Genomic DNA, 26,932 nt, shown 5'->3' on the forward strand with positions numbered 1-26,932 from the left:
GGAGCCGAAGCCCATGCGCAATACCATCCAAAGGAGGAGTCACCGACCTCGTGACTTCCAAAGACTTTTCAAGAGGAAAAACAAACTGCAAACATCCGGGCCCAACACCAGATGGCGATCTATGCAAAAGTGTGTAATCTGCAGCTCATATGCCTCGAACATTATTTTCTTGGTATTGATTTATAATAAGTTTATGCGTCTTTGGGTTTATTCCATTTAGATTTGTACTTATGAATTTTATGCAGGATCAAGTGGTGAAAATTGAATGGAAAATGAGAGGAATCATAATAGTAATAGTAATTCCACCACATATGATCCAATCCTGGTTTTGAAGGTAGCTTATGTATGGATTTGGTTGGTTGCTGGAGCGCGAAATAAACACAGGAAGTGACTGTAGGCATACTTAAAGGTAATCGAAAATCACAGTAATGGTTTGTTAGTTCGAGAACAGAATGTTGAGGGAACAAGCCACGTAGGTAAGTGATTAGAGTTAGAGGAAACTTAACTGACAAATTTGGTGCTCTAAATGGTACTTGTGGCAGGCTCTTGACTTTACATACTATTGTTTGTAGAGAGTTGGTTAATCGTTTTTCAGACTTCCTAATGTGGACAGGACGGTTACCAATTATGCCGGGTTTTTAATTGCAGTGCTTTGGTGCCGGTAACTCATAGTATGTTATTTGTTTAATAGGAGGGTGGAGATTTTTGATGGAGATTATTGAATGGTGATTGCGCCCATTGACTGATGGCAAATTTAGATTTATCAGCTGTAAGGTAAGAATGAGGTTAGCAGTCACTACACAGTCTACTATAGAATGTTGTGATTAATAGATGAACTTCTTCAGGGCTCTTTCGATAAATAATGGCAAAAGTTGCGATTGAGGTATCCATCAAAGTTGAAATCAAACGTCCAAGAAATCTGTAAAGTAGACTGCTTGTGCCTAGACCTTCAGACAAAACCATCTTTAAATGTATAAACTCCATGATCTCAGAAATGTTGAAAAAACCAAATGGGAACAGCCAGTATCCTTGATAAGACACACCAATGATACCAACGATTCTTCGCTTCCAAATGTTCTGAGCGCGGGCAACTTTTGCCATTATTTATCGAAAGAGCCCTGAAGAAGTTCATTGTTATGAACGAAACGCGTTGGCTAACAATTTCCTGAATTTGGATTTTTTGCAATAAAGGACTGTTTAAGACAACTTAACCCCTTCAGTGCCACGCCCTTTCCCCCTCCTGTGCCGGGCGTTGCACTAGTGGGTGGGGTTCATGACGAGATAGTCTCGTCATGGGCACAACGCAACCGTGCTCCATGACGAGACTATCTCGTCATGGGCACTGAAGAGGTTAACAAAGACTATAAGACTTATTTCACACAACGGGTGGTGCATCACTCCATATTTTGGGTTCAGCATTTCTCTGCCTTGCAGTTAGCACCAAACAGCGCAGGTGCTGGAGAAGTTAGTGCACACCCAACCTGATTGACGATTGATCTTCACACAAAGTGAACACAGCAGGGGAGTGTGGTCATTGCGTCCGCCGTTGTCTGTAACTGTACTCTGCTTTGAACAGTTTCAAGATTGTTGTACCAGTACGTCACACCTTTAGCAGCACTGGTTGAGTCACAACATAGCTGAAAAGAAAATTACGCACAATTTCGTTTAACCCTCCTCCGCACTAGATCCCACATTTAATGATCTACTGGATTAAAAAAGAGCAAAGTTAAAGAAGGAGTAGTTTCCTTTCTGTAACTCCAGTTCTGTAGTAGGGGTATCTCTGTTATAGTCATAATGAATAGTCCGCGCACATGGGCGGGACTATTCACTAGATTATGACAATACACAGAGATCCCCTACTACAGAACATAATCACGGTTTCCGCTAAGAGCAGTCAGATTTCTCAAGATTGGTTACAAAAGTTCTGGAGAAAAAAAAAACAGGAATGGGAACACTTTCCACATACTCAGCTTAAACACCAAGTTAAAACTAGGAACAGAAGAGTCTTCAGATAAAAGAAAAAAAACAATCTGAACTAGCAACAAGTTCAATAATGTTTGCACCATTTACTTTTTATAGAAACAAGGTCAAGAAGACAACAGACACCAGAGCATAAATTCACAAACGGTTTAATGTCAAGGACATTTCTGTACACGAAGTTCACAATATATTCCCACCTTCTCGGATGTATGAAACCCAGAATGTCAGGCAGTCCATATACAATTCTCTTGAATTTACTTAGAGGAAGAACGGTCACTTAAACCAAACAACTGTACAACCTGATTATTTTTTTTCTTTCTTTACAGCTTAAGCACTGAAAAATATGTTGATGTATTTTACCGCTCTCCCTAATTTACAACCATATATTGAACACATCAAGACTACCAATCAGCAACACAGGATCCAGGACAAAAACTACGAACACGCACAACCATGCACACAGACCCCAACACTGGATGGCAAACCAAGTAGGAAAAATGCCAAATACTGCTCTGTTTAGGCCATGACGCTTTCCTGATCTCACCAAAGGTGCCAAGAACACAATGTTCAATAGCGACTTCAGTTCGACGGGTGTTATGTACCGTTTTGAATTCACACAATGTTGTTTTTCAAACCTAGCACTGGCTAGCACTTACTTCATAATGACATTATTGGGACAGATGTTAAAGATTGATTTGACCGTACTAATGTTGACCTCACGAGTGGAGTAACGCTCTAGGCGGAAGGTGGTTAAGGCCTCCTATGGCAATGTAACATCACATGATGATTCAACACAGCTTAGTAAGTGTTCCAAGCACCTCATTTGTCAAAATGCACCTAGGATGGCTTTGCATGTCTTGCAAGCTAGCTCTAACCATCTTTTGGAATTTTAAAATAAACAGGAATAAACATGACAATTGTCAATCACGTCACCTCTTCAGTGCTCCAAAAATATATTAATATAAAAAACATCAAACACTTGCTCACTTGAGCTACCAAAGCCACTAAACAAAACATCTCTGGGATATACACTTGCGAGATCGACTGAAAGTTTTCGCAATCTCCAAAATCAGGATTAATAGCCATGATGTCTTTGTTCCATTTTCTATCATTCTATAAATTATAGAGGGTATTTATTTTTAGCATACGTCATCATTACAAATTGTAGTTACCAAAGGCAAGGAGAAAGTCAGTTTTTAAATGAAGGCTTTGCCACCACAAAAGTTTAAGAAATGGCGCTGTAAAAATTAAAATCAATTTGACAAACTGGAAAAGAATGCACAAGACCTGCTCTCACATGCATCAGTACAAATGAAGGGACATACATACACTTTGTGATTTCGTTTTGAATGTGACAAGATCTTGTATTCAAATGCAACACCATTCAACCAAAGCAATGAAGATAAACTAGTGAGGAATACGGCCAAGGCCACATTTTAAATATAATGGGTGGGCTATAATCTTTTTAGCGAAAAAACAGGATCTCATCTAAACCGGCTCAAAGACAAATGGTACAACTTTAAGGAGAAACTTAAAAGCGTGAACTGTCAAACTTTAGGTTAAGAAAACAGTTTGCAGTTTAGGGTCTATAAATGGCAATCTTTCCCAAACCTGTGAAACTGGCGTAATTTCTAAAATTACACTAAACTGTGAGGAGGGTGTGCCCGAAGATTACAGCTTACGTTTGGAAGAAAGCAGTTATTTCAAAAGAAAAAATAGTGATGCAAGGCTTCTGTGAAGTCACTGAACAAAATATTTATCAGCAGCCCTGCTGCCCTAGTTCGAAAACAACTGTCGCCTAAAATCGGTATGCAAAAGCAATGGAGACTGTCTCCTAAAAACTAGAAGGCAAAACAAAAAGCAAACATTGCTAAAAACTTAAAATTGTGCAGTGGGTGATTAATGGGATCACAGAGAAACTGTGCTTTCTACATCAATCCTTACAGACAATGGAATGTTTGGCACGGTTCAATGCGTCCATGAAAAACTTGTGGGCAAATTAGTTCCATAAGGCTCCGTGTAAATTTTTCTTTACGCTATGCCAATGTTAAGGCATAGTCGACGAGAGAACAGCAAGGCAGAGTAAGGCTGCTCAAAAGCAACGGTAGAAGCAGAAGATGCAGCAAACTGAAAAGCCATTAGCTCTTCCAATGCCAACTTGGCCAGCGTGCCCAGGGTACGTCTGTACCGGACGGGAGGCAGGTCCTTCGCTTTCCTAGGGCACGAAATTGTGGCACAGCCTTCCGGTGGCCCGGAGGCTTCATACAGACCTACTTCCCTTTAGAAAGAATTTAAAAACTTGGCTTTTTAATCATGTCTGAGTCTTTTTCACTCTTTCCCCCCCGCTGTCTAGGCGCCAGGACACTAGCTTGAGTAGCTGTGCGCCCAAAGAAATACCCTATTTCATTTCAAACGTGAACTAGCTCTTTAAGAGAATGTGCTCTTTTAATTCCTTGTTTGCTTGTGTTCACAGTATCCAGCACACAGAAGCGGGGAGCCAATCGGCATTATCCAGCAAGATGAAGGGCTCAGAAGTGAGACTTCTGAACTTGGAATGTACCTTAATGCAGAGTAGGTGCCTGTAAATCATATCTATATCTTAACAGGCATGGTTAAGGCCACGCTGCGAATTCGGTTTTGATTTACAACTGTTTCACTTTAAACTAGGAACGTGTTCTCTTTATGTCTCACTCTTCCAATAACCATGAACCCTGGCATTGGTGACCTCTCTTTGGGTCCAGACATGTAGCAAATTTTCCCGAAATCTACATCCAAGATGGCAGAAGGAGCAAAGAGAACATACATGATTGGAAGGAGGCAATTAGAAATTTGCTAGTCTCAAACAAAGAGGGCATCCCTTTAAACAGTAACAATTAATATTAGAAGATCCAAACCGGTACAGAATTATTATTATTTTTTTTAATCAAGGATCAGTGAATTTAAGACTAGCTGAGCACACTACCTTAACGGCACGCTGGCAGTGTGGCGATCAAATGGCTATTGTCCCACATGTAAGTGACTGATGTGGTCTTTTTTAAATAGAAAGAGGGGCATCAAAGGCAAGAAAGGCGGTACAGCCAAGATGCAAAGTATATTCTGAAAAACTGACTGAACGAAAGCTTGTTCAGTAGTAGAAAAGTCAGAATGCCTCAAAGCCTGGCAACATTTTCCAGCGGTCTCCAAATCAGTATTGAAGTTTATCTTTCAATATCTAGCATAGTTCTTGAAAGACAAATATTAAGTGCTTCCCTTTGCCGGACCCTCAAAACATGCATACATCAAACATAATAATATATTAAAAAAACTAAATTAACAGCAACTGAGCCAGCGTTGGATGCCAGATGCCTTGTTAAGGCAGGTCCTAATACAAGTATTAAATAGGGGCTGTTGTGTTTCTTTCACAGAAAGATGTAGAGAAAAACGCAATGTGTTGACTCAGTGCTGACATGTAAATGATTAAATAAATACCCCCCCCATATGTGTAAGGATTTTTTTTGCTTTTTTAAATTAAGTGATACACTTTCTTCGCACCCCTGATCTGCTCAGATTTAAAGTCACTTATCAGTTTTAAAAACTTGAAAAACAAACCATTTTCCCTGTCCAAGAAAGCAGAAATCTTTAAAAATGATCAGAATTTCAAACGTTTTGAAAGATAACACTCAGTTGGAAAGATTTGGAGATGCCAGTCAGAGAAGGCAAGAAACCTTAATCCAGATCTTTGACCGACAGGTTATTTACAGCACAGTTAAAGTGGAAAGCAAAGTTAAGGCTTCTGCTAAGACGCCAAAGTGAAAGTCATTCAAGGACACATGCAAGACTGATGGCTGCACTCTACAACATTTTCCTGTAACCAACAATGTATGCCAGGTACGCCTCTGGAGTTACACTCAAAAAGGACTCTGCACCAAACTACAGAAAGAAAACAATAATTAAGTTCAAATTACCTGTGATGAATTGCCCTCACTATCACTCAAGCACTAGTCCTCAATGCACTCACTTCCTGTCCCAGAAACCTAGTTAGACTGCTCTCCCAAAAACCGGCTTCCTCTAGTTTTCCTAGCTTTACATCTTCCTGCCACTTACTCACATCTCCACTTGTACCCCTTTTCTGCCACCCTACACACTACCATTTTCCAATCTTGCAACTCCAGTACCAGCTGCTCCACTATTTGGCTGACGGCTCCGAAACCTGCTGCTGGCTTCAAGAGATCGCAGAGAAATCAAATATATCATTTGCTCCAGCAAGAGGAACAGATGGCCTGGGATGGTCAGTAAAGCCACATTACACATGGAAAGCAAGAAAAGCGGAAAGTCATGTGGGCAAACGTACAGCTAATCTGAAGATGAGACACCACCAGAGGCGGCCTAGCCCATAAAATAACAGAGCACCAAAGCAGGAGGATTTGGAATCATTTTGGAAAAAAAAGCATTAAATATTGGATCGTTCTTACTCAACTATTTAAGTTGAATGATAATTGGTTACATTCACTTTTGTTTTCGTTACCTTTAGTCTACTGAACTTGGGTTCCCTAGTTTAAGCAACTTTAAAAAAAAATAACACGATTTGCCGGTCTCCAACTCTAGCTTATGTTTGTATACTTATCCACTCATCTTGGCTCCCCAGTGGAAAGTTCAAATTTGCCATAGTGTGGATCCAGGTAAATCCACAAAGCCAAGTTACTGTCTACAACAAAACATCCAAACGGTACAGTTACACCCCATCATCAGTTTTGCAGTGTGAATGTCCACGTGAAAGGTCGTATGGTCAACAGTTCCACTTACTGAAGCTCTGTCTGTCGATAGCCTGAATCCAGATGCATGGCACGTTCTTAAGATTGTGCAACTGTGCTGGAGAAAGAAGGTTTTTGGATGTAAAAGACCGAGTACCCCACTGCGGAGCTCCTAGTCTTCCCAAAGAGTGATCGTTCATTTTGATGACTGTCCACACAGTCAAACCGATGTGCAAAGTAAAGATGCCATGATCCGTCGTCCCACTCCTCTGCCCTTAATCTTTATGCAAACGGAAAAAAAACTTGAGGCCATTGGCGACTTTCCGTTCTCACCAAACAATGTCCAACACGATTCACAAAGAGTTATTTATTAGGATCTCAAATGGGTCCACAAAAAGTCTGCTTTCCCTCCCTTGCCCCTGTCCATGGAACACATCGGGCTCCCCAATGCTCGGATCCATCATGCACAGAGATATAGATTTGTGGTGTTTCCCCCAATGATTCACAACTGAAGTATGTCCAAGAGTCCAGGAGTTTATCGTATCCTGGTGAAGAGATTAAGTACTGAGACAGATTCCTAGAAAAACAAACAAAAAGTGAGCAACAATTAATGACAATGTTAACATCTCAACATGAGGCTTCAAGGCCACAAAAGAAGTATCAGGGGGGGGGTGGGGGGGGGGTCGGGGAGAACAAATTACAGGGCTATAATCATGAACAGAAAGGAGGAAACAGGGGTCACCGGACAACAAATGAACCACCAAAGCAAAATAAGGAGAAATAAAGAACAAACTCAGGGAGGAAGACTGAATTGACGATGGCTTAATATGGAATGACACTCAAGAGGGGGATGCAGGATTCAGCTTTTATATATTACCAGACGCAAAACTGCACCCTGAAATGTTTTCAGCTGTGCTCCTTGTGCACTGGCAGTGGGGGCCATATAGCGCCACAGTGACTTCAACCCGCCCCAGCAGTGATGTAGCGGAGATGCGTACAAGCTTCATGCCTGAGCACCAATGTCAGAGTCTTAATCTTTCTACTAATTGAAAGCAGGCGGGCCAAAATCCTACTGTGACACGAGGACGACGTTCTGGAATCCTCTCCACAAAAAGAGGAGGTGGGGGGCAGTGAGGAATCTGCAATTGTAGAAAGAATCCCTGTAGAGAGCGGACTCTCTATAGTGTACCAAAATGAGGTACACTGTATAGAGAGTCTCCAGGCAACCCTTATGGGTTTACAGAGGCAAAAATGACAACTAAACGCACTTTTGTGGTAGTGTAGGCGAACAGTTTAGACTTTATCAGAGGGTAGTGCTTAGCATTTGTGGTACTTACAGAGGCAATAAATAAGAGAAACTCAAAGAATAAATCCAAGACCAATTTAGAAAAATAACACATTTTTATATACAATTTAATACCACTAACTTTGTACCCAAGTTAGTCCTTTTTAAAATATCGAATTTCACAGGTAAGTAAAACGTTTGTGGGCAAACGTACAGCGAATCTGAAGATGACACCACCAGAGGCGGCACAGCCCATAAAATAACAGAGCACAAAAGTTGGAGGATTTGCAATCACTTTGAAAAAAAAAAGTATTAAATATTATATCGTTCTTACTCAACTGCTCAAGTTAAATGATCATTTGTTACATTCACTTTTGTTTCGGTTACCTTTAGTCTACTGAACTTGGGTTTCCTAGTTTAAGCAACTTTAAAAATAAAAAATAAAATGACTATTTGCCGGTCTCTAAATCAAGCTTACTTTTGTATACTTATCCACTCATCTTGGCTCCCCAATGGGCATACAGGTACTTGCAGTAGGTCTACATGGGTCCACTTCAGGACTTAAGGTGGTACTGGGGTAAGGTCCAAAGTACTGCCAGCAGCTAGAATTAACGTGCCCTGGGGCGTCCGGGTGCAGAGGTGCTGGTCTGGTCGGTAGCCTTACACGTTACACCGAAGGAGAGCAGGGGTGCCACATAAAAACCGGCTGCAGAGGAAGGATTGGGGACAAGTCCAGGAGTTCCCAAAAAGGGGGGAGAAGGGGGTAATGGATTTGGTTCACAAGGGTTCTGGGAGCAAGGCAGCACACCACTCTGTTTTCAAAAACCCAGGCCGAGGCATTCAGGTGCGAGGGGTTTGGTCGGCTGGGCTGGTGCGTCTCCAGGCCAGGAGAGTAGATCCTCTACTCCTAATTTCCTGACAGTCCTGTTGCCAAATGGGCCGCAGGGGGTGGAATCCTCCAGGTCTGGGGGAAGCCAGTCTCGCATATCAAACGCTGTGTGCTCTTTAAAGCTCCATGCCTGGACATGCTAATTTACTAGCCATCCTGCGCGACGTGGTGCAAACACCTCCTGCCAGACCAGGCATTGTTTCCGACCTCCGAGAGCGGGTCTCTCACCTCCAAGGGGGTCATAAAATCGTCTGTTGTAGCAGGCTGGACAGGACCAGCCAGCCAGCCAGCGCACTAGAGGACTGGTAGGGTTCAGGGGATACCTCTAAAGCTCCAAAGTCATCTTGAACTGCAGGTAACATCTGTTGGATGGCAGGATAGGTATTCGAAAATACACATCCTGAAAGACCATCAGCACCATTCAGTCACCAGGATCCAGAGAAGAAAGAATCTGAGCCAGGGCAAGGACTCCATTCTTCTGGATGAAGATGTCGTACGAATAGCACCCCTCACCAATCTAAGAGTCGGCACAGTTTGATGGCACCATTGGCTAGCTGGAGACTGACTTCTTGCATCAAGAAAGCGGTGTGATCTGTCAAAAAACAATCTGCTGTGAGGGCAATAAGAGGCGGGACAAAATGAAAGGCAGGGTCTAGTCCTTTAACAATTTGTAAGACCCATCAAACCGATATGAAAGATCTACAGGTGGCGAGAATTAATCTTATCCTGAAACCTACTAACTTTTCCAGAGCCTGCGAGTGAAAATCAAAGCTGCTTGGATGCTTGCAGAGAGGAAAAGCTGAAGGACAGGTGTCACTGTTGATGTGAACATCCACTACCACGTCCTCTTCCCGAAAGGACTACATTTGCTGCAGCACAGATTGGGAATAATAGCCATGCAACAAAGGTAGGCCTCTGAAAATTCCCAGAACTTTATAAACTGCTGGTGGAATGGACTAGCTGTAAACGTACAAGTTACTTACCTTCGGTAATGATGTATCTGGTAGAGACTATTCTAGCCGCAGATTCCTTCACGTAGAACTATCCCCAGGCATGAGACTGGACCCGGAAAACTTTCTTGCCCAGCATCTCTGCGCACCGTGGGGCTGTACCACGCGACTACGCCAGACGTCCTCTGCGAGCGTGACGTCAGCGAGGTCACATAAGCCCCACCACGGCGCGCTGACGTCAGTTTGCTTCAGAGAACTTTTCCGCACCACAACAACAAAACTGAGGAAAGCATGGGAGCAGTGTGCGAAAAAAACAGAACAACAAAATAGAGGAAAACAAAAAGGTGAGAAAACATCACCAAGTGGCACCAAAGCACCAGAAGGCGACAACAGCAGGCCAGAGCAGGAAAAGAGCAGAGCACCACTCTGAGGAACAATTGCGCAAGCCAAGGCGAGAGCACTAGGTGGCAGTAAAGCACCAAAAGGTCAGAGCAGCAAAGCTAGAGCAAGAAAAGCGCAAGCACCACTCCGTTGAACCAGAGCCACACTAGAGGCACAAGCATGTGAAAGCGCTGTGACCGAAAGAGAGAGAGAGGGACTACACCACAAGGGAAAGGGCCACAAGCCCGTAGCAGGGGAGCAACAGCAATCCAGCCACAAACTACACTGCCAAGGATGGCCACACCTCCGGAAAAGGGTAGGACAGAGGCTAGGCAAACCATCCGCAGATTACAGTGTCAAGGAGGGCCATAACCCCTGAAAGGAGTAGGGCAAAGGACAGGGAAAAGAACCTCCAACGAAGAAGACCAGGTGGGGAGCAAAAACTCTAGCAGCAGAGGGAAAGAGCAAAAGAAGGCTCACACGCCAGAGAAAAACCATCCGGAGGGATGACTGACCGAAAGAAAACGAAGAGGACACCCACAGAAGACAAGCCACCCAGGGGGAGGCAACTGCAGAAACCCAATCAGAGGGTCCTCGCAGAACGGACAGGAAGGGCGGGTTGTGAAGTAATCTTCAGCTAGAATCGTCTCAACCAGATATATCGTTACCGAAGGTAAGTAACTTGTACATCTGATAGAGACTACTAGCAGCAGATTCCTTAACGTAGAATAGATACCCTAGCCATACCCAGAAGGGAAGAGGGCCTGCGAGAGAGCCTCCCCACCTGGAGAGACACAGGGCCCCAGCAGGGGACAGGTCACCGGGACAAGAAGGGAAAGGCCAGGATAACCGAAGCCCAACCAAGGGAGACTACCCAACACCCCGCAGGGGCAGACAGCGCCCGAAAAACCTCAAGGAACACAAGGACCACCTCAGACCCCGGGGAGAAGAGGTAGAACCAGAGGCAGGGCCCACTGTAAGAGCACACACACAGTGACAGAAAATAGCTGAACACACCTCAGCCGCAAGCAGCTAACAAGGCATGGACGGCTCCACCGCCAAAAGCGCAGACGGAAGAGAAAGGCACAAGGGAATACATCAAAGGCCACAATGGTGTATTAGAACAAACAGGCCTGCACCGACATGCACAGCTAGTAGCAGACAACACCGCCGAACGGCACACCCAGGACAAGCTAGATGCCAGCCGAAGGCAGAGGCCAGGAAGGGCCAGGACACGCCCCAAGGGAGGGGCCGGCACACGCTGACCCACGAACTAAGTGGAACCAGGCAGAAAGAAAGCGATAGACTGAGGACGGGCCAAGTCGTCCACCAGAACACAAAACCAGGGAAGCCAGTCCCCCCCAGAATATCAGACAGAGGACCAAGTAGGACAGAAGGGCAAAACCGCTACAACGCGGTGCCGCAGACAGCAGGCCAGACTAGGCTAGCGACACAGGAAAAGGACAGACCGGGGCGCAACTCAAGCCACTCCAAAACAATCAGCAAGAAGATCGCACCTGCGATATACCGTGACGCCACGGAGAGCAAAAGCCCGAAGGGCGACCACACCTCCCCAGCACATGCTAGAGCTATAGAATAGCTACCATTACCCCACATAGGGCATGTTAGGTCCCAAGAACATGGGAACCCTCTTAGGGAAAAGTTTCCGCTGCAGAGGACAAACAGAAAGACCTGCGGAGAAAACCGCAGACGGCGTGCCAATCAGCCAATAAAGAATACACAGAAGGCCTAATCTCAGGGCCTACATGACTTACAATAGCCTAACCACAAGTCAACACCGGGCCGGACCAGCAGCCAACAGCACCAAAGTCCTAACAAAAGGACCCGAAGGCACATGAACCACACAGAACACACAACCGGGGCGACGCGCTACAAGGCCCCAGGAGAACAGCGGAAGAACACCTCCCAAATCACAGACCAACTCACAGGTCACGGAGGAGCAGGACGAAGCCCTGCAAGAAACCTCTGAATGGCAGAGTCCGCAGGGGCGTGGAACAAAAGAATGCCATCAAAAGGAAGGTCCACCAACCGTTCCCTCACGTTCTCCGGGAACACACTATCCTGAAGCCAGACGAAGGGCCACCGAAGAAGCCATGGTACGACCAAGCACGTCCGAAACGTCCAGAGCAGAGCGAAGAATAAAGGCCGCCAGCTCCTGGCCATCCAACACATGGTGCCGGAGATCAACACAGGCACCCTCCTGAGAAGCGGCAGACGTAAGTGACTCCGCCGAGTCCCACAAGCAAGATGTGGCCCTTGCCAAGACACAAAGAGTGTTAAGGGCCCGCAAAACCGCGCTGGTGGAGGCGAAGATATTACGCCACCAGGAATCTAACCAGCGGGCCTCCCGTGACGGGGGGAGAAAACACAGATGGTAGGGAGGGAAAGGCAGTCTGTAAAAGAGGACCCCTGGTAGAGGGGTGGAGGGAAAGACAGACCAGGTCATGCGGCGCAGGACGGTGGCAGTGCAGAAGTGGCTGAGGCACCGGGTCCCCCGTGGCGGGCCGCCCCCAAAAAACGTGTGGATTGAAGCCTCAAAGGGAAGAAGCAGCTCCCGACCCCCATAATCTTGATGGAGGACCTCCAGAAGATGATCCGTTGGGAAATGGGCAGCTGGATCACCCATGCGCAAGATCCCCCGCCACCGTGGAAACAACCCAAGCGAAGGCAGCACCGGCCTCCGTAGGGCCCCGTGGCGGGAAAGCAGTTCCTCGGTGGGCGACGGCTGCAAGCTAAGACGGCCGTACCCAGGACAACCGGAGGAAGGAAAGGCCAAGACCGGAAAGGAGGAAGGGGGTCTGAGGAATGGGGAACAGGAGGCCCTTCTGGCGAAGACTGCGGGCGCGGCAACGGCAATGAGCCGTCCTTGGAAAACGCCGGGGAAAAGTCCTCGACGCGGCGGCCCGTCTCCAGAGAAGATGAAACCACCAACTGCTGAACCTCTGGAGAAGAGGGGGCGTCCGAAGACGACTCAACGACCCGACGCCAGCCCGGCGCCGTAGAGTCCGCGACCGCCGAGAAGGGGACGCCGGAACGACCTCCGCCACAACGCGCGGTGCAGGAGACCGGAGCTGGGTCGGAGCCGGGGCGGCTAAGGAACGGTGCTGAAAAGGAGTCGACTCGACCTCAGACGAGGCAGCCGCCTGTGTGGAGGGACGAGGGAGGCCTGCGGCGTCGCCAGGACCAGCAGCCGCCAGCGCCTGAACGGCGTCACCTCGGCCTGCCCAGAGGACCGAGGGGGATTCGAGGACACGTCCCGAGTCCCAGCAACCTCCAGCAACACCACAGGGACCCCCCCGCGGGGTTTTGCAGCGAGGCAGTGGCGCCCGGGTCCGAAGGAGGGAACCCCAAAGGGCCGCACCCCGACGGCCCCACATCCTCCAAACCTGGATTCGAACCGGTAGGCGCCGGCGCTGCCAGCGACGTCGCAGAAGTCCCCGCACGCGGCAAGGGATCCGCAGACGTCTCAGGAAGAGAAGGAGGAGAGGGAAGAGTGAAAGGCCTGCAAGACAGCGCATAGGCCTTCATCTGGGCTATGTCGCCCCCGCGCCGGGGAATGGCGGATAGGTTGGCGACGCGCGGGGCCGCACCACCCGCGGAAAACCCACGCCCCCAACAGGCCGGGGACCAGGCCTCGGGGACCAACTGCGACACTTACCAACAGGTGAGCGATGCCCTTGCGGCCTGGGAGAAGGACGATGTCGGAGACGTAGGTTGTTGAAGCCATCCGCGGGGGACAGACGCGGCGACGCTGCCGACCTGGACATGCGTGCCGAAACGAGCTTCATCCGGCGCTCTTGCCGGGACTTCGGCTTCATTTGCTGACACGCCGACATCTGGCACGCGCAAGACGAGCACGTTTTGAAGCCCAAAGGCATTCGCACACTGTTACCAAGAAAAGCACTAAAAAGCGAAAAAAGAAGGCCTGAAATAGGCCAGGAACACGATCCGGGTCCGCTTTGCACGCGTAAAAGAAGAAAACTGACGTCAGCGCGCCGGGGTGGGGCTTATGTGACCTCGCTGACGTCACGCCCGCGGAGGACGTTGGGTCGGAGTCGCGTGGTACAGCACCCGGCGCACAGAGATGCTGGGCAATAAAGTTTTCCTGGACCAGGCTAACGCCTGGGGATAATTCTACGTTAAGGAATCTGCAGCTAGTAGTCTCTATCAGATAATAGCTTCAAGTACTGAGGTATGGCACAGCTATCTTTAAATTGTTCAAGCACCAAGTCTGCCTTCTCTCCGAACAGTCTAGATCCACCGAAGTGCATGTCCATGAGGAGCACTCAGAAACCCTCAGAAAACAGAGTTGACTGCATCCAGCTGTGTCTTCTAAGCACTACAACGCTGAAAATAGGATGGCCTCTGTAGTTGTTGGTGTCGTGGCCTGCATGCAACACACACACAGCTGCAGCATGTCCTTTTGGGTCGTTTGGGTTCCCAGGGTCCTTGCTGGCCCTGTCCCATACAGCATGGATGCACCCATCCAGAAGGCTCAGAGCTGTTCAAAAGTCTAAAGCCCAGATAGCGGAGGCAAATATTATCTTGCCAAAGGCACCTATATGTTTCAACCATCTACTCGTATGGCCGGCAGTGATTGGGATCAAGAGAAAAGTGTTAAGATTGACTTTTGGATGTGAGCACAATATGACTTTTTAGCAATGGGTTTTTCGTTAAAAATCATGGTCGCAAGGGGTTGGTCTCTGTGGTCTGCCACAGGGCAGCGGATTGGAAAGGCTGAGTGTGACTTAGACTGAGCGACTATAAGAGTTGCGGCAAGGCCTCCTTAAATGTTCACAGTGGCTCAGCTGAAGTAGGACCTGGTTGAAGAATCCAGTCAAGAAACTGGCTTTGTTTTCGGAGTAGCCAACTGCAAGCCTAGCACTTCTGATGCTCTACGCACTATCGCAGCAAAAGGGATACTTTCTTCTGTTTGAGGACACGCTGGAGAGCCCAGCTCTATCCCTATTGAAGTATCTAGCCCACTGGCATATTGTAGAGCTAAATACACTGCCCTTCAGTCAGCATAGATTACAGTGTCTGCCTCCTATCCATCATCAGTGGTGTGAGGAACGTCAGGCATGCCCTGGAATGCATCAGAAAGGCCTGAAGACAGCCTTTACCCTCCACTATTGCAGACTTTGAAGGAGAGGCTTAGAGGGTGGTGTACAACTACTGGTCATACCTTTATTATTTTTTAGAGCAACATAACCCTGGCGGTCGATGTCAGTTTGGAAACCACTGGATCTGGTGGCAACAGAGTCATCATCGACATGGAAGGAAAAGGTGTACTATGAAGAAATTCAACTTCTGGAGGCATTGATATTAAGTTACTGCACACATTTAACCCCATTCAATCCTGTTGAACAAGTTACTTACCTTCGGTAACGATGTATCTGTAAGAAACATTAGTTAGATTCCTCACCTTAGAATATCCCCAGGCGTCAGACTGGATCCTGAAGAATTTGTCAGCAATACCCCTTGCGCGTCTCTAGGCGTCGTCTGCGGCTCCGCGTCCGTCGTCGGCGTCGTGCGCCGGAATAACGTCATCGGAGTACTTAGACGCCGCCCTCGCGCGCTGACGTTAGTTCTTGTACATAGCTTTCCGCACCAGGAACGCAGAGCCATGCAAGAGACCGACACTGGTGCCAAAAAATTCTAGGGCCCTGAAAGGGATAGCCTTAACCCTAGATGTCAGTTCGCAGAACAGGGAGGATGGGTGGGTCGGTGAGGAATCTAACTAACTAATGTTTCTTACAGATACATCATTACCGAAGGTAAGTAACTTGTTCATCTGAAAGAAACACGTTAGTTAGATTCCTCACCTTAGAATAGATACCCCAGCAATACCAACGCCGGTGGTGGGTCTGCGAACCAAGATCACACCAGAAAGTCCTGGAGGACAGAACGGCCAAAGAAGCCATCCTTCCGGACTTGGCTGTCTAGGCAATAATGCCTGGCAAACGTGTGTAGCGAAGCCCACGTAGCCGCCTGACAGATGTCCTGCAAAGGGACTCCCCGTCCCAAAGCCAAGGAATAACAGATTTTTATACACAAAACAACCCACCGGGAGATGGTCCGTTTGTGCACAGCTTTTCCCTTCTTTGCACCCACGTAGCCAACGAAAAGCTGGTCGTCCACTCGGAACTGTTTTGTGTGGTCCAAATAAAAGGAGAGCGCACGTTTTGGGTCCAGGCGGTGGAGCCGCTCTTCCTCTTTGGAAGGATGCGGAGGCGGAAAGAAGGTGGGCAAGGTGACAGATTGCCCAAGATGAAAGGGGGTCACCACTTTCGGTAGAAAGGAAGGACGAGGCCGAAGGACAACCTTGTCCGGATGAACAGATAGAAAAGGAGGCTTGGACGATAGAGCCTGGACCTCACTCACCCGTCTAGCCGAGGTGATGGCTACCAGGAAAGCAGTCTTAAGCGTCAGCAGACGAAGAGGACAATTGTGAAGAGGCTCAAAGGGAGCGCACATCAGGAATGTTAAAACAAGATTCAAGTCCCACTGAGGCATTACGAAAGGGACAGGAGGGAACATGTGAGTAATGCCTTTAAGAAAGCGTGACACTACAGAGGACTTGAAAAGAGAGGGCTGATCAGGAAGCCGTAAGAAGGCAGAGAGGGCAGCAAGATAACCTTTCAAGGTTCCCAGGGTAGAGCCCTGCCGGGCCGAAGAAAGAGGAGAACCTCAGAAAGAGGGGCGGAAAGGGGATCCACAGCCTTTGCTGTGCACCATGCCACAAATTTGTTCCACCGGCAGGCGTATACCGTCTTTGTGGAGGGACGCCTGGCTGCCAGAATGACATCACAGACTTCAGGAGGCAAGTCAAATGGCATCAACTGCCGCCACTCAATCTCCACGCATGGAGGTGGAGGCTGGACAGGTTCGGGTGGAGGACCGTCCCCTGCTGCTGCGACAGAAGATCCTCCCGAAGGGGCAGACGTATCGGAGGATCGGTCAACATACTGAGTAGCTCGGGATACCAGTACCTTCGTGCCCAATCCGGAGCCACCAAGATGACTTGGGCCCGGTCGCGCCTGATCTTCTTCAGCACTCTGGGCAGAAGTGGTATAGGCGGAAAGGCGTACAACAGACCACAACTCCACTCGCAACGAAAAGCGTCGCCGAGCGAGTGCCGCCTTGGAAATTCCAACACGCAGAACTGCTGACATGTTCTCGTCGGTGGCGAATAGATCTAACCAAGGCTCACCCCACTGCTGAAAGAGACCTTGCGCCACCTCGGAGTTCAGACGCCATTCGTGATCCATCATGCACCGGCGGCTGAGTTCGTCTGCTCTGGCGTTCAGAGAGCCCGCCAGATGTTGAACCACCAGGGTGATGCCCTGGTGTTCCAGCCATGTCCAGAGGGGCAGAGCCTCCTTGACCCCACCCCGCCCTGTTTGTTGCAATACCACATGGCGGTGGTGCTGTCCGTGAACACCTGCACGACACTTCCCCGGACAGAGGGAAGGAAGGCTTTCAGTGCAAGTCGGATCGCTCTCAGCTCCAACAAGTTGATGTGGAGGCGAGACTCCGCCGGAGACCAGAGGCCTCTGATCTCCGCCTCTCCCATATGGCCACCCCATCCCAGGAGGGACGCATCCGTCACTACGACATGCTCCGGTAGGGGTAGGGAGAGGCTCTTGCACGTGACCCAATCGCGGTCCGTGAGCCACCACTGCAACTGCTGTGCAGTGCCCTCCGGGATCAAGACATGGTCGGACAGGTTGCCGTGATGCTGGGCCCACTGAAACTTCAGGTCCCACGGCAGAGCCCGCATGCGCCGCCTGGCGTGATGCACTAGTAGGATGCAGGAGGCCATCAGCCCCAGAAGCCGCAACACTAGCCTGACCGAAACCCAGGATAGAGGCCGAAAGATGGGAATCAGGGCCTGTATATCCCGGACCCGCTGTTCCGGGGGGATGAACCCGGAACTGCGCCGAATCGAGAACCGCTCCGATGAAAAGGAGCTTCTGAGAGGGGCTCAGGTGTGACTTCGGCACGTTGATGGAAAAGCCCAGCAAATGCAGGAGATCCGCCGTAGTCTGGAGGTGGGAGACGACTGCCTGGGGCGAGCCCGCCTTCAACAACCAGTCGTCGAAATAGGGGAAGACTGGAACCCCTGATCTGCGCAGATGAGCTGCGACCACCGCCATCACTTTCGTGAACACCCGAGGGGCACTGGTAAGGCCGAAGGGGAGCACGGTGAACTGAAAGTGCTCCTTACCCACCTTGAACCGCAGGTAACGCCGGTGGGCCGGCAGGACGGGGATGTGGAAATATGCGTCCTGCAAGTCCAACGCTACCATCCAGTCTCCAGGGTCGAGGGCAGCTAGAACCTGAGCCAAAGTTAACATTTTGTACCGTTCCTTCCTGAGGAAGGCATTGACGTTCCGGAGGTCCAAGATAGGGCGTAGGCCCCCTTTGCCCTTCTTGGGAACCAGAAAGTAGTGGGAATAACAACCACGGCCTACTTCTGGGCTCGGAACGCGCTTGACGGCCTCTTTGGCCAAGAGGGCCGAAACTTCCTCTCGCAGAAGATTCAAATGATCCTCCGAGATACGGTGGTGCTGCGGTGGCATGGCTGGAGGGGTCGTCTCGAAGGGGAGGGAGTAGCCCCTTCGGACGATTTGCAGCACCCACCTGTCCGAAGTAATGGTACGCCAGTGGAGCAGGTGATGGCGAACCCGGCCTCCCACTGGCGTGGAATGGGCCTGAAAGCTCGGACTAGGAAGGCTTTGAGGCGGATGCTGCCGGGGTGGATGTGGACTGACCGCGTCGTCCTCCAGTACCGCCTCGGCTGAAACCACGTCCGCGACCGCGACCAGGCTGGTTCTGCGGCCGGTGGCTAGGCGGACGTGAGGAGGTGCCCCTTCCTTGGCCACGAAAGGAGCAAAAAGCAGAAGTTTGTGGCCGAGAGGCCCAAGGACATGGCTGTAACCCGGGAGTACTTGAAGCGAGCCAGCGCCCTGTCCGCTTTCTCACCAAAAAGGCGAGCGCCGTCAAAAGGCATGTCCATGAGGGTGCTCTGGACATCCCCTGAAAAGGACGTGGACCGCAGCCAGGCGTGACGTCGAAGCGCCACTGTGGTAGAAATCGCCCTACCCAGCGAGTCCGTAGTGTTGAGTCCACATCGTGCATGGCGCGCTGCATCTCTCCCATCGGCCAGAGCCGAGGAAAGCCACGCCCGGGCCTCCTCTGGGCACAGTGGCAGCACGTCCTCCACCGCATCCCACAGAGAGTGGGAATAACAGTCCAAGAGACAGGCGGTGTTCAAAGACCGCAGGCCCAAACTGATGGAGGAGAACAGCTTCTTACCAAACTGTTCCAGTCTCTTGGAATCCCGGTCCGGAGGAGCAGACGGGAAGGAGGATTGGGAGGTAGAGGCCTGGATAACCAGACTCTCGGGGTGGGGTGTTGGGACAGAAACTGGGGTCGCCCGGAGCAGGGCGGTGGCGCCTGGCAACGTTCCTATCCACAGGAGGGACTGTGGAGGGCTTGGACCAGGTGCCCTGCAGAACGTCAGTGAGGGCCTCATTGAATTGCAGCAGAGGCTCAGTGGAGCATGCGGCAGACTGAAGCACCTCAGTGAGAATGTTAGTCCTCACAGCCACGGCAGGCAGCTCAAGCCCAAGGGCTTCGGCCGCCTTGCGCAGCACCACAGAAAAAGCTGCACCCTCCTCCGAAGCCACAGTCGGAGGAGAGATGAATCCAGTGTCCGGTGAGGTATCCAAACCACTGGCCTCCCCCAGTTCATCTGCCCAGTCCTGTACAAGTTGGCCCTGAAAGGCCATAGGGTCGTCAGACCCCTCCCATTCGCCCCAGTCATCCGATACCTGGTAAACAGGAGGAATGATCGGAGCCGGTCGATAGACAATATGTGTCTCTAGCGGCATCGGATGCAGCGTCGGGCGGCGCCGCATTGGCGTCGGGACCGGACAGGGGCTGAACCGGGGATCGACGTCGACCGGAGCTGAGGGTGGTATCGGTGTCGGCACCGGAGGCGTAACGAGGTCGACCGGCGTCGACGGGGGCCCAGGCTCGGGCCCCTCAGGGACCTGCGGCGTCGGGGCCTCCAACGGCGCCGGAGCCGCTGGAACGCGAGGTCGCCCAGTCGAGTCCGCGGGGCCCGAAGGCGCGCCAGCGGGCGTCGACGGCGGAGCCAGGCTCCTCATGGCCGAGAGGAAGGCACTGACCTCCGCCGGCGTCGCGTCAGTCCCAGGGACCGTCGGGTATGGGGACTTGCGCGGCGCCTGCGGCTCCTGCGGAGCCGCGGGGGTGGAACCACCCGGACCCTCGGCCGAGTAGCGCGACCGGCGAGGGGAGTCCGAAGAGCAGTGTCGCCTCTTGGAGTGCCTCGACTTACCCGAAGACTTCGAGCCAGACGAGTGAAGATGTCGAGTGCGGCTCCGCGACCGATCCTTGGACCTCCTCCTGGACCGGGATCGAGAGCGGCGCGGAGCCGAGTGGCGAAGCTCGAGAAGCTTGCGGGACCGCTCCCGCCTAGCTTTCGAGGTCAGGGCCATACAATCGGAGCACGACGCCGCGTCGTGGTCGGGGCCCAAGCAGTACAGGCACCGGCGGTGATGATCGGTCACCGACATCAGTCGGTGAGAGTCGTCGCAGGCCTTGAAACCAGGCATCCTACCGGCACCAGAGTCGAGAAGTGACCAAAAAGAGTCGAAAAAGTTAGTCAAAAATTGACTAAAGGGGTAGCTCTCCCGGATCGGCGCTTACTGGCGCGGAAAAAAGAAGAACTGACGTCAGCGCGCGAGGGCGGCGTCTAAGTACTCCGACGACGTCATTCTGGCGCACGACGCCGACGACGGACGCGGAGCCGCAGACGACGCCTAGCGACGCGCAAGGGGTATTGCTGACGAAAAATCTTCCGGATCCAGTCTGACGCCTGGGGATATTCTAGGGTGAGGAATCTAACTAACGTGTTTCTTTCAGATTTTCTTTTTTTAAACATATCTGCAAGACATATACACATGAAACAAATACCATGGCATAAACTATGCAGATAGTAGACTGTAATATGCTATCTATTGCCACGGTTTGGGAGGCTGAGGGGGGAGGTAGGGGAGCATCATGAGCTACTCATTGTTTCACCACTTGTGATAAAGATACACTATAAAATTCGTTTTTTTATTTTGGGTATATTTGAAATTTAGCTTTGCAGCACATAGATTACTTTAGCGCAGCAGCAGAATTAAACATGGAGTGTGTACATGAGAGAAAGTGCATGCGAGTAAAGGTACATAAGATATGACAGAATAAGAATCTGGGACTTGACAGTGTCTGGTTTTAAACATTTAATTGTACAAATTTACAGTTTAAGGCACAGGGAGATGAAGTGGATTTGCCCTGATTTCGATTTTTGGCTCAAGCGCCGAAGTCTGCATATAAAACAATCTTCAGATTTCACAAGCACTAACTCAACCATTAGATCTCACCTTCTACTGCAAACATTCAATATTTATGCAGCTTAACAATGGAGGGTGGTAAATTAATTTAAGACACATAGGACTCGCAGATAACGAGAAAGACATTTTACCTTGGTGGAACGCGTTTTGCTGAAAACATTCCAGAACCTTAATGTTTCGTCCCCTGCACCCGTAACGATGGCCTCGCCATCTGGAGACATTGCCTGGGAACAGGGGATAAAGAGTAAGTGAAGAAAGACAATTTGAGCATTTAACAGTTACATTAGGCTGAATATCTATTTGGACCTCTGAGGCGCCCTCCAGTACAAGAAAAATATGGCAATGAAAGACATTCTTTTGGGAGTTACTAAAGCTTCTTCGGCTGGCAGCAAAGAAATAAATTTCATTTAGAGTACGGTGCTTTCTTCAGAGATGCAGAAAATAAACTGAGCCCAACTTACCTTTTGCAAGAGCATCATCGATGGCCACTGAGGACATTAGGTTCAGTCAGTCTGTGGCAACTACTAGCTTCTCACTGTGTCAACTCACAGGCAGCTTGCAGTGTCAGATGCCACATACGGGAATGCCCTCTCATCTGACGAGCATGCATTTCTCTCTACCCACCTTCACCATGAGCTACAAGCACCTTCAAACAATTATGTTTTTAGTCGTCATACTACGGTCAATCCAAAAAGAGGCATTAAAAACAACTGTCAGCTAGAAAGACTGTTGATCAGATAATATTCCACTTAATGCAAAATTGCAATACATTTAATTGGGTTTAGATTGCTGTACAAAAGTAAAAGAATGCACAAAAATCACCTTGAGTGACATGGACAGGAAAGACATGCCACCCTCATCCCTCTCCCAAAAACAAAAACAAAATGTTTGTATTAAAAGCATCACAGAGAGTGGGTAAACCAATAAGAACCACAATTCAAATGAATTTCAATATTGCTTTTCATGCTTATTTACAAGTCAAACTTTTACATTTGCAATAGTAGCCGAATAAGATTTCAGACCATATTGTGGTGGTACAATCTCAGTGCTGTACGCAACACTACAGAACACTTTCCCTTCTGGTCGAAAGGCCGAGAAACAAGCCACTACTTCAGGAAGCTCTGGCCAGTCTAACTACTCTCATCCTCCACTGAGATCGCCCCTGCTGGAAGAGCTTGCATATCTGTGGGTAGAAGCGCTAAAGAAATCCTCATTAATATCAACAAACATTTGTCTTGCACGGCCATACGCTGCTTCTGATGGCGAGTTACAGACTGGACAAAGTTCAGACACGATCTTACTTACCAAATATAAAACTCTGTACGAATGTCCTGTTAATTTGGCCACTTGTGTCAGGGAGGGGTACTTCCAGACAAGGATTTGGTTTTGAGAGTATCCATGGGTGCTCACCTGGAGTAAATTCAACAGACAAACATTAATGGCCAGGCTGAACAGAGCTCAGATCTGTATGTAGTACTTCATCCGCAACTACTCACCAGTTCATTGGCATGTTTGGACCATGCCAAGTTGCACACTTGGGAGCCTGTGTCAATGCACTGCAATGGTTGGCCTGTCAAGGTGTTCCAGAAACGGATGCAGCGGTCTGCTGTGCCGCCACCCGAAGCGAGTAGGCCATGCTGGTGGGGAGACCAGGCAATCGCTTTTACGGCTGCTAAGTGCTCTGTGTACTGCTGGACTGGACTGAGGCTGGAGTGGTTCCACACCAGAAGCTGATGCGAAGAGAAAAGGAAATGTTATAGACCAATGTGTGGCTGCAACACTTTAAAAAGTATGTGAATAGAATTCAAGTATAAGTGCTAGAATACCTTGTTGTCATTGCCACCTGAAGCAAGGAGCTGATGATCAGTAGACCATTTCAAACCGCACACCTCTTGCCGGTGACCTTGCAGCCGTCGCTCAGACTGGAGTGGAGGCGTTCTAATGTCTCGCTGCAAAATCATTCGGTCTCTGCTCCCTGAGGACAACTGGTCAGCGTTCCATGCTAAAGCACCTGTTGCAATTGCACAGAAGAGGAGGAAATGTGAGAACCTCAGCCAATCAGAGCAGGCCATTCAGCAAATATTAATCTAAACAGCGATCAATGGTACTTGTCAAACAGACTATGCCTTGTTTTACACAGTGTGGGAGTGCTATGTACTCTAGATACGGAAGGTAAACTTCAGCCCAGGAGGGATTCCTTCAATGCATGCAAACAAGACGCAGAAGCTGTTTGTACACATCTTAGTGAGGGGGAACGGGAGATGGGGGGCAAGATGGCAGGACAACAGGAGAACACAGAAAAGCAGCACTGTATGAGAGTCAAAGAAGTTACTTACCTTTGGTAACACATTATCTGGTTGAGACTATCTAGCTGCAGATTCCTTACCTTTGAATTTGCCAGGCGTCAGGCTGGATTCGGAAACTTTTGCTTGAGCAATATCCCTTGTGCGCGCCATCGGTTTGCTAAATCAGGCTCCGTGTGACGCCGCCGGCATCATAAGCACTGGTTATGACGTTGCCGTCACCTATATAGGAGCCACCTAGGCACACGGACTTCAGTACTTTTCGTTTTTTCAAGGCCAGAAGCGCAGAGCCACGAAGTAGCCAACGTAAGAGTGTAACCCTAGCCCTAACAATCAGTCTGCAAAGGGGGGAGGCATGGGTGGGCCTGTAAGGAATCTGCAGCTAGATAAAGTCCCTACCAGATAATGCGTTACCGAAGGTATGTAATTTGTCAATCTGATAGAGACTTCTAGCTGCAGATTCCTTACCTTTGAATTAGATACCCAAGCCATACTCTCCCAGCAGTGGGTTGCGAAATAATTCCTCACACTAGGAAGTCCTGCAGGACCAAACGAGCAAAATGCCCGTCCTTGCAGACCATACTGTCCAGACAGTAGTGCTTGGCAAACGTGTGCAAAGATGCCCACGTTGCTCCCTGAGAGATGTCCAGGACTGGGACACCCCGAGCCAAGGGCGCAGCCCCAGCCTTTCCCCTGGTGAAATGGGCCCTTAATCCCTCAGGAGGCTGCTTCTTAGCCAGGTCAAAGCAGATCTTAATGCTGAGAATGGCTCAGTGAGAGATGGTCCTTTTCTGCACTGCCCGACCCTTCTTAGCGCCCACGTACTCCAGAAAGTGTTAGTCGCCCACGCTGAAATCTTTTGTTCGGTCAAGGTAGAACAACGCTCTTTTTGGCTCCAGACGATCCTCTTCCTTAGAGGGATGTGGGGGAGCAAAAAAGGTGGGCGGCATGATAGTTCTGACCCCATTCCATCTGGGTCAGTCTATCGGCAAAATTAAAAAAAAGACGCATAAGAAAAATGAGGGCAAAATTAAGATCCCACTGCGGTATATCATCGGGCGTGGGCGGAAACAACTCAGCTAGTCCCTTCAAAAACCTTTTCTACAATTGGAGACCTAAAGAGAGAGGGTTGGTCAGATAGCTGCAAAAAAGTATCCAAAGGAGGGCTCTTCTGGGCAGGGTTAGAATGAATGGAAGAACAGTGGAAAGAGAAGTAAAGAGGGTCAAAAGACCTTTCTGTAGAGAATAATACAAACTTTTGCCAACAGGAAGCGTATACCATGTCAGTGGAGGACGGCCTGGCCGCCAAAATGACGTTGCAGACTTCAGGAGGAAGGTCAGAAGCCCTCAATCTCCACGCATGGCGGTGCAGTTGACAGCTTCGGATGGAGGACCCTCCCCTGCTGCTGCGACAGAAGAGCCTCACGAAGGGGCAGCCTGATCAGAGAATCAATGCTCATTTTCAGAAGCTCTGGATACCAGACTCTCCTCATCCAGTCCGGAGCCACAAGAATGACTTGGGCCCAGTCGTTTCTGATCTTCTTCGTGACCCTAAGCAGGAGTTGTACAGGCAGAAAGGCATACAGCCGCCCTGGGCTCCATTTGTAACGAAAGGAGTCGCAGAGCGATAGCTGCCTTGGAAAATCATCTGCGCACTATTGCTGAAACTGCGCTATCTCTTCAGAGGCGAACAGATCTAACCAAGGATCTCTCCAGTGCCGAAAGAGACCTTGGGCCACCTCCGACTGGAGAAACCATTTGTGATCCGAAAGGCATTGGCAGCTGAGTTCGTCCGTACTGGTGTTCAGAGAACTTGCCAAGTGTTGAACCACCAGTTATGCTGTGCGGTTCCAGACATGTCCAGATACGCAGGGCCTCTCGACAAAGAGTCCACAACCCCACCGCGCAGTGCTTGCTGCAGTACCACATGGCGGTGGTGTTTCAGAGAACTTGCCAGATGTTGAACCACCAGTTATGCTGTGCTGTTCCAGACATGTCCAGAGACGCAGGGCCTCTCGACAACGAGTCCAAAAACCCACCCCACAGTGCTTGCTGCAGTACCACATGGCAGTGGTGTTGTCCGTGAACACCTGCACTAACTTCTTCTTGGCAGAGGGAAAGAATGCCTTCAATGCAATCGAATCGCTTGAAGCTCCAACAAATGTATGTGTGGCCCAGACTCCGCTGGAGACCAGCGTCCCCTGATCTCCACCACTCCCAGATGGCCGCCCCATCCCAGAAGTGACGCATCTGTCACAACTGTGAGATCTGGTTGGGGAAGGGAGAGGGGTCTGCCGTTGACCCAATCGCAGTACGTCAACCACCACTGCAGATCTCTTGCAGTTCCTTCCGAAATCTGTACCAAATAGGTGAGATTTCCCCGATGCTGTGCCCACTGGAACTTCAGGCTGGAGGAAGAAAAAATCTTCCCAAGTGATTGCTTCCTCTTGAATTCCCTATCCGGAGAGGCGGAAGGGAACACACCCTGGGAGGTAAAAGCCTGCACCTCCAAGCTTTCTGTGGTGGGGTGATGGCTGAGGAACTTTGGCTCATCTGGAGCTGGGCGATGGCAGCATGCAATTGTCCTATTCACAGGAGCCCCTGTGCTAGGCTTGGACCACGTGCCTAGAAGGACATCAGTAAGTGCTTCATTGAAGGGTAAAAAGGGGCTCAGAGGTGGAAGCCCCAGGCTGAAGTACATCGGTCACGAGATTAGTCCTGACCTGCACAGAGGGCATCCCCAGTCCAAGGATCTCGGCTGCTCTCTTGACTACAATGGCATAAGATGCCCCCTCTTCCGTAGCCACAGTTGGCGGAGAGAGCATGCCAGTATCTGGGGAAGTGTCCAGTCCATTGGTCTCCCCAAGTTTCCCATACCAGTCCATCTGCCCTTCAGAAACACCCAGGTGTTCCAAAGGGTCCATAGACCCCTCCCAATCCTCTCCAGAGCCTAAACAGCATCAA

General features: G+C 49.6%; 1 protein-coding gene across 4 annotated transcripts in view; it reads right to left on the bottom strand.

Moving 5' to 3' along the window:
• Positions 1-2,113: 2,113 nt before the first annotated feature.
• FZR1 (fizzy and cell division cycle 20 related 1) overlaps positions 2,114-26,932 on the bottom strand; it is a 64,517-nt gene continuing 39,698 nt past the window's right edge. For all 4 annotated transcript variants that reach the window (XM_085638435.1, XM_085638433.1, XM_085638432.1 and 1 more), the window contains 5 exons: positions 23,492-23,676; positions 23,162-23,395; positions 22,971-23,075; positions 21,797-21,889; positions 2,114-7,287 (listed from right to left, as the gene is read on the bottom strand). In XM_085638435.1, the coding sequence (XP_085494561.1) occupies positions 7,246-7,287; positions 21,797-21,889; positions 22,971-23,075; positions 23,162-23,395; positions 23,492-23,676 (659 nt within the window). In that variant the 3' untranslated portion in view covers positions 2,114-7,245. The remainder of the gene's footprint in view (positions 7,288-21,796; positions 21,890-22,970; positions 23,076-23,161; positions 23,396-23,491; positions 23,677-26,932) is intronic.

The sequence above is a fragment of the Triturus cristatus genome, chromosome 12 (genome assembly GCF_964204655.1).
Source record: "Triturus cristatus chromosome 12, aTriCri1.1, whole genome shotgun sequence".
NCBI lineage: Eukaryota > Metazoa > Chordata > Amphibia > Caudata > Salamandridae > Triturus > Triturus cristatus.